Source organism: Pongo abelii, chromosome 7, assembly GCF_028885655.2.
Source record: "Pongo abelii isolate AG06213 chromosome 7, NHGRI_mPonAbe1-v2.0_pri, whole genome shotgun sequence".
Classification (NCBI taxonomy): domain Eukaryota; kingdom Metazoa; phylum Chordata; class Mammalia; order Primates; family Hominidae; genus Pongo; species Pongo abelii.
Window position 1 is genome coordinate 161,367,052 of NC_071992.2, and position 8,114 is coordinate 161,375,165.

Below are 8,114 nucleotides of genomic sequence, written 5' to 3' on the forward strand. Positions count from 1 at the left end.
TGGGCTCATGGGGTTGGCGCCAACCATGCCTGGCCTAAGAATGGTTTTTCAATGGAAAAAAATACTTTGTGACACATGAAATTAAAATTTCATGGCTGGGTGCAGTGGCTCATTGCTGTAAAACCAGCACTTTGGGAGGCCGAGGTGGGCAGATCACCAGAGCCCAGGAATTCAAGACCAGCCTGGGCAACATGGCAAAACCCCATCTCTACAAAAAATCTGAAAATTAGCTGGGTGTGGTGTGGTGTGCCTGTGAGCCCAGGAGGTTGAGGCTACAGTGAGCCATGATCGTGCCACTGCATTCCAGACTGGATGACGGGGAGACCTTGTCTCAAAAAAAAAGGAAAATTTCAATATCCATTAAAAAAATGTTATTGGAGGCCAGGCTCAGTGGCTCATGCCTGTAATCCCAGCTGCCTGGGAGGCTGAGGCATGAGAATTGCTTGAACCTCGGAGGCAGAGGTTGCAGTGAGTCGAGATTGCGCCATTGCACACCAGCCTGGGCAGTAAGAGTGAAACTCCCGTCTCAAAAAAAAAGATGGTATTGGAACACAGCAATATCCATTTGTTTACGTATCGTGTGACTGCTTTCAAGCCACCATGGCAAGGTGGACAGAAACTTCATGGCCCACAAAATCTAAAATGTTTACTTTCTGGCCCTTTGTGGGAAGAGTTTGCTCACTGCTGAGTCAGAGGAAGTGGCCTCTAAGTCTGCTCCACGCTGTAGGGATCTCAAGTCCAACTGGATCATGTCTGCCTTGATTAAAACCCCACTGCTCCCCCTTGCCCCAGTGGAATGACCAAAATCCCATGTGTGGCCTTGAGGCCAGCTGCTGTCCCTGCACTTGACCCCTGTCGCTCAATCCCCTGCACTTGGGCAGTGCCAGCCCCAGTTCCAGGAATGGCCTACTCCCCTTCCTGTGTCTCATAAGCTGTCTTTTCATGGCTGTGTCTTGATTTGCCTGGGTCCCCGCTTGAGACAAGCCCAAGGGTTCACAGATGAATTGAGACAAACAGATTCCCAATGAGAGATGGCGAGAGGTCAGCCTGAGGACTGAGGGCAGGTCCATGCTCTGGGCTCCACACAGGCTTTGCTAAGCAGCTGGGAGAAGCAGAAGGATGGGGCTGTCCCTAAAGCTGCTGTTCCTGCAGGGCCAGGGCCGGTGAGTGAGAAAGGCAACATGGTCCCAGCTGCCCCAGCCCCAGCCACATCCACATCTGGGGATGGAGAATGCAGGAAGTGGCTGGTCATATTCCTGATCCGATGACAGTGGTGGGGACAGTGCCTTCAGGGAGAGAGGAGGGCTGTACCTGGAACTCAGTGAGGGGGGGACGAAGCTGAGTGAACGACTAGATGGCAGTACCCACAAGCATGCGCCTTAGAGGGCACCTGGGCCCCTCCCAGAGTCTACTGACCCCGCCCCCAGGTACTCCTCTGCACCTGACATGTCAGAACTGCCCATGGAGGGATGAGGAAGAAATCCAGGCTAGTGGAGGAGACAAACCAAAAACTGCAGACAAGACAAACAGCCAAGCAACCCCAGGCACTCAAAGACAAGGGGAGGTTTCTTGGCAGAGAACAGACTAGACATGCTCCAGAAGTGCTCCATGGAGGCAGAAGCAGTCAGCTGGAACCCAGCTGACCAAAAATGGCTCTGCAGAGACTGAGCCCCAAGGCCCCTCCTGGAACACAGTTATGCTGGAAGCTGCAAAACTGGCTACAACCCCTGCACACACCTGCCATAGAGGTGGCTGGGAGAGGTCCCTGCCACCAACTCCACCCTGGTGACAGCCTCTCTGCTGGGCTCTAGCCTCCTCCCTTGCACCCCTCCATACAGCAGCCAATCACCAGGTCACGTCTCTCCTCTGCTGAAAACCCTCAAAAGGGCTCCTCTGTCACTCAGAATTGAGCCAAAGTCCTTAAAAGGCCCTCAGGCCCTGACCTCTGTACCCTCCCCAACGTCACCTCCCCACAATGATCTCCACCTGTTTAGCTGCAGCCAGGTGGGCCTTAAGCACGTCAGGCCTCCCCACACTGGCCGCCTGGGCCCCGACCTCCTCACGTCCCCACACTGGCCGCCTGGGCCCCGACCTCCTCACCTCCCCACACTGGCCGCCTGGGCCCCGACCTCCTCACCTCCCCATACTGGCCGCCTGGGCCCCGACCTCCTCACCTCCCCACACTGGCTGCCTGGGCACCGTCCTCCCCACCTTGTGCTGCTCCCCTCAGAGTGCTGTGCCCCCGGCTCCTTCAAGTTCTCACTCAGATGTCACACCCTCAAGGAAGGCCACCCCATCAGCACGCAGACCCCACCCTACCTGCTGCATCACACGCCATCCTCTGACGAGCTATTCCAGTTAATTTTTATTATTTATTTTACAATGTTTCCCCTCCCCTCAGCCCCACTAGAATGTCAGCTCCGTGGGGTCAGGGATTTAAGGCAGAAGAATGAAAATGCCCAACCTAAAACACAAGATCTACAAAAGCACCTGGCTACATGGGGCCAGGCTGAGCAACTGTACGTTGTCTACAAAGGGCCTCAACCTGGCCTCACACGGCCACGTCCAGCAGCAAAGACAAATGTACAGGGAAGGGGAGGGTGTGAGGTTCAACACCCACCTAGAGAAACATGTTTTTAGCTGCTTTACTTCCAAAAAAGAAAAAAAGGCATAGCTCTCTTTTTCAGTTAAACAGAAAACTACATAATTACGTTCAAACACTCACTGAAGAGCCTGCCTCATGGGAAGAGCAGGGTTGTCCTGGGAAGAGTCAGCTGCACTTTGGCACCATCTCGGGTGCCTGTCCAAGCCTGACCTGAATGGGACTGGTCAAGTAAGGGGTCAGTCCTGCAGTCTGCGCTCACACCTCTTCTCCAGATCTGCCATCTCCTTTAGGACCAGGGCCACGCTGTACCGCAGCTCCTGGAACTTGGCTGTGGGGACCTCGAAGCGGTATGCTGACCCATCTGAAAGCTTCAGCTGCATCAGGACGCTCGGCTGCAGGGAGCGAGCCAGGGCACTCGTGGAGATTGCTACATCCACCCGCCACCGAAAGTCAGCAACATGCGGCAGCCAGGCCCCCTGCTGCTGGGCCACAGAATCAAGGAGGGGCCGCTGGCTCCCAAATACCACGCTGGCCAAGTCCCCGACCAGGTCTTGGGGGATGCAGAGCTCCTGGAGCTGGTCCCTGAAGGTGTCAGGCTTCAGGCTGGTGGGGGGCAGACGGAGGGCTTGCTGGAGCAGCGTGTGTATGCCTGCCAGCAGGGCACCCAGCCGCTCCTCCGGCAGGTCGGCGCTGACCCCAAGACGCTGCACAGCCTCTTGGCAGTCCTCCCCCTGCAGGCTGCTGACCACAAGCTTCAGCAACTTTCTGAACGTGCTCCTGTCTAGGTCCCCTAGTAGCCGGGCCATTGCTGCCACCTCTGGAGGAAGCTGGGCCCCCAAGAAACTCACTCGGCCACTGTGACTATCACCAGGATGATGCAGGTATGGAGCTGCAGCCCCCACAGCAGACATTGCTGCTGCTTCCTCTTTGATCAGCCAGCCCAGGAGGTCGGTCCCAGATGCAGATGCCTAGAGTGGGGCGGAGGGGAGAAGACCAGTGACTCTCACGTCCTTTGGGCCAGCGAGTGAGGATTGATACGGTCCCCATCATCAGGATGCTGACAGTGCGAACTACCAATGACAGTCAGTGCTGCGGAGATGGCCCGGGGAGCAGGTGGCAGAGGGGTCCATGTCAGCCCCAGGAGGAGCGAAGTGACATCTAAGGCATGAAGGACAAGCAGGTATTGGCAGAGAAGTAGGGGGCAGGGAGGAGGACCAGGAAACAGCACAAGTTCTCCAAGTAAATTAATAGATGAAAGAATGAACTAGGGGAAAGGTCCGGGTAACACAGGGACACGGCAGCTGGCGCCACAGACCAAACTGAGACCATTTAACTATTCAACCTTGAATCCTTCAAAACAGTGGGCAAGAAGAATTACCATTCACACCAGACAGAGAAGGAGATAAGGCTCTAGGCCAGGTGCAGTGGCTCAAGCCTGAAATGTCAGCACTTTGTGAAGGTGAGGCCAGCGGATCGCTTGAGCCCGAGTTGGAGACCAACCTGGGCATCACAGCAAGACCCCATTTCTACAAAAAATTTAAAAAACTAGCCAGGCGTGGTGGTGCACGTCTGTAGTCCCAGCTACTCAGAAGGCTGAGAGGACAGAGGATCCCTTGAGCCCAGGAGGTCGTGGCTGCAGTGAGGCGAAATCGAGCCACTGCACTCCAGCCTGGACAACAGAGGGAGATGCTGTGAGGAAGGAAGGAAGGAGAAGGGAAGGAAGGAGGGAGGGAGGGGAGGGAGGGAGGAAGAAAAGAAAAGGAAACAGAAATCAAAGCTCTAAACACAACTGCCAAAGTCAAGGACTGGAGCCTAGACCTGTCTGTTCGGAAGTCCCATTTGTTTCCACCACAGCCCCCAACCCCCGGGCTGGAGGAGCTGAGCAACGGGTGGCAACAGAGGCAAGTGAGGCATCTAAAGAGGGTTCCGACGCACCTGAAGGAGCAGCGCAGCGGCACAAGCACCTGCTATGCCAGAGGAAACGCACCTGCCCACCTCAGCACACCGGGTACTGGAGCAGAGCTCAGCGGGGCACAGCTCCTGTCCTCGAGGCACTTGTCAGGCCACTGCACAGCGCTGGGGGAGCCCAGGAGCTCCCCACGGGCTTCACGGCGCCCCATTCTCCCTGGGAATCAACGACCACCCACTGCCAACTCCTTCACCGCCCCGCCAGCACCAGGAGCTCCTTCCCACTCCAAGAGCCATCCGGGAAGGCCTCCGAGCTGCCCGCTTCCGGCCGCTTCCAGTCGCTTCCGGTCACAAGCTTGGAAGGTCGGGTTCGCACCCCGACTCCGTACCCGGGGCTCTGATGGGGGCGCGGCGTCGCCCGTTCCGCGTCGCCCGTTCCGGGGCGCGGGGGCCTTGGTGCACAGAGTCAAGCTTGGCACTTGGCCGTCACTGCCCCCACGGTTCGGGGCCAACCTACCGGCGGGCGCTCCTCCGCGGAAAAGCCCCGCAGTATCGAGAGCTCCCCGAACACAGCGGCGAAGCAGCCTTTCCCAGGCCCCCACCCCCAGCCCGGAGGGAGACTCCACCCGACTCCACCCCACACTCCCGCGGTCCGAGTCGCCCCCAGCACCTGGCGCCGGCAATCCCCGGCTGATGCAGCCAAAAGCTGGCCTGGTCCCCGGAAGCGCCCTGAGAGACGCTTCCGGGCCGCTCTAGGAAGTCAGCGATGACCGCCCCACTGTGGTCCGCTGGCCCGAGGGGCGGAGCCGAGGCCGCGCCAGGCCCCGCCTCCTCCCCGCCCAGGGGAGTCGGGGGTCGCCGCGGGGTCCTAGACCTCGTCTTACACAGTTTTGTATTTTTTTCTTTCCCCAAGAAAAAAGGAAACAGAAGGCGGTGTTGTGTTTCGTTTCTGAGGTAGAAACTGCGGCCTGGGCCCGCGTCTCCCTCCCCGCCCGCGCAGAGTGAGGGTAAAGCAGGAGACGTGTCCCGTGTTCCGGGGTCAGAATTCCAGTCACCTGAGGCTGAGGAGCTCGCTGGCTTTCGTCGGCGTCCGGGTGGGCGGTGGGGGAACGGCGGGACCTTGCGGATCAGCGCGGAGCGGAGCCGGGCGGGCGTCCCTGTCCCGTGTGGACGGTCTGCGCCTCCAGGGTTTTGAGAGCTGCCCCGTTTCCCCTCCTGTCGGGTGGCGTCTGGCGCGCGTGACTCGGTTCCGCTTTGGGCTGCTCTGTTGGGCCCTAGTGCAGGAGCTCGGTCCGAAACAATGGCCTCCCATGCATTTTATTTAACATGTATTTTACCATAGTTAAAAATAATATGCCAAAGTCATTGAATTGTACAAAATGGGTAAATTATATAGTATGTTAATTATAGCCCAATAAAGCTTAAAAAAAAAAAAACTCTGAAAAGAAGGGAAACAACCTAATTAAATGGGCAGAAGATTTGAGTAGACATCAAGGAAGATACAAAGTGTGTAATGGGTACATGAAGCCTTCAGCATTGTTGGCTATTAGAGAAATGCGAATGGAAGCCACAGGGAGGTGCCATTTCATACCATTAGAAGGGTGATAATAAAAATGACAGGTTGGGCGCGGTGGCTCACGCCTGTAATCCCAGCACTTTGGGAGACCGAGGTGGACAACCAGATCTCAGGAGAACTCTATCATGAGACCATAACTTCAGGGCATGGTACTTAACTATTCATGGAAAGCCACCCCCACAATCCAATCACTTCCCACCAGGCCTCACCTCCAGCATTGGGTATTACCTTTCAGCATGAGATTTGGGCGGGGACACAGATGCAAACCACATCAGCCATACAATGGAATAGTGTTCAATAATAAATAGTGGAGACTGGTTGCGGTGGCTCATGCCTATAATCCCAGTACTTTATGAGGATTAGGTGGGAGGACCTCTTGAGGCTAGGAGTTCAAGACCAGCCTGGGTGACATATCAAGGCTTCATTTTTACACAATTAAAAAAAAAACCAGCCAGGTGTGGTGGTGTGCACCTATAGCAGGGGTCCCCAACCCTCAGGCTGTGGACTGCTACAGGTCAGTGGCCTGTTAGGAACTGACCTCACAGCAGGAGGTGAGGGCAACCTATAATCCCAGCTACTTGAGAGGCAGAGTGAGGACCGCTTCAGTCCAGGAATTTGAGACCAGCCTGGGGAACATGGCAAGACTCCATTTCTAAAACAAAACAAATCAAGTCTAAAAACCATGCTGAGGGAGGATTGTTTAAAGGGAATGGATCTGGGAAGTTTAGAAAGAGACTGCATCTGTAAGGTGTTATTTCTCTTTAAAATATCTGAACTAAAAAGGTGAAGTGCTGTCACTTGTGAGGTCTGGGCCGTGGTTACATGGCAGACCCACCCTCTCCTGAAGTGAGGAGAGCCAGGAACCTGGGGGTGAGTTTTGGAGACAGTTCCCACCCAAAGGCCAGAGTGCCTGGAGTGCCTGGAGAACTCTCATCCTATTGTAGCAGGACGAGCCACAGACAAAACTTCTCAGACACTGGGCTAAAGAAGGAAGGGGTTTTATTCAGCTGGGAGCTTCAGCAGACTTGCGTCTTAAGAGCTGAGCTCCTTGAAAAAGAGATTACGGGCTCTTTTAAGGACTTACAACTCTAAAGGGTCCACGTGAAAGGGTTATTATGATAGATCGGGAAAGCATGGAGAACATGACTGGGGGCTACATGCATCAGCTAACAGAACAGAAGGTTTTACGATGCTTTCTTATACACTGTCTGGAATTTACAGATAACACAAGTAGTTTAGGTTAGGGGTTGATATTATTATTATTATTATTATTATTATTAACCACCAGGGCCAGGTGATGGTGCCAAGATCATCTGGCGATTTATCTGCTGTTTCTTTCTAACTTTTTGTTTTCTCCCGTTTCTCCTGTCTTATAAACTAGGCAAGACAGGGGGAGAGGAGGGCAGCAGGAGAAGTGGTGGTCTCCTTCCTTACTATGATCAACATTTGTAAGTTAATTTAGCTTGAAACAATTTCAAGCTTAGATAAAAGGTTGCATGAATAGTGCACCTTCCCAGAGACCCCCATTCAGGGGTCACCAGGTGTCCCTGCAATGTCTCTGAAGGAAAAGAGCCTGTTACCTGGCAAGAGTGGTGTCATCTTGAAGTGAAATCACTGTGGTGGCCGATGTTAGACTCCTACATACCAAGGTCTTCACACAAGGCCTGTAGCATTGATAACCCCTCAGAAAGATGCTTACCTAACTTCCCCAGCAGTCATGAATTTTGCAAGAAAGTCTAAGACATCACCAGCTGCACATGTTTTTACCAAAAAGCTTGCTATATAAAGGATGCTTTCTGGAGGGCAGGTGCAGGGATCCACTGTCTTGTGGCTGCCCGAGATACTACTTTGTTCATAAGTTTCTATTAAATGTTTCTTTCGGAGAAACTGCATTTGTCAGCCTATCAGCTCCCTTGGCCTTTGGGGGTTGGTTTGTGTGACCTGCTCACTGCGGAGCAATCCCTCAGAGCATTAGGACTTGGCTGAGGGTCACGAGTTGCACCCACTTGTCCTGTTTCTTGTTTC

At 54.4% G+C, this 8,114-nt stretch overlaps 1 protein-coding gene across 6 annotated transcripts; it reads right to left on the bottom strand.

The window, feature by feature from the left end:
• Positions 1-2,342: 2,342 nt before the first annotated feature.
• Positions 2,343-5,769, bottom strand: COMMD5 (COMM domain containing 5). Of its 6 annotated transcripts, none has more exons than XM_024250796.3 (2): positions 5,569-5,769; positions 2,343-3,573 (listed from the first exon to the last, which is right to left on the bottom strand). In XM_024250796.3, exon 2 carries the CDS (start codon positions 3,514-3,516, stop codon positions 2,842-2,844), a length of 675 nt encoding a protein of 224 aa, XP_024106564.1. In that variant the 5' UTR covers positions 3,517-3,573; positions 5,569-5,769; the 3' UTR covers positions 2,343-2,841. The 6 variants fall into 6 exon arrangements, with proteins under 6 accessions (XP_024106564.1, XP_024106561.1, XP_003777382.1 ...); XM_024250793.3 differs by having other exon boundaries at positions 5,184-5,747; XM_003777334.5 differs by lacking the exon at positions 5,569-5,769 and adding an exon at positions 4,541-5,290.
• Positions 5,770-8,114: the final 2,345 nt, after the last annotated feature.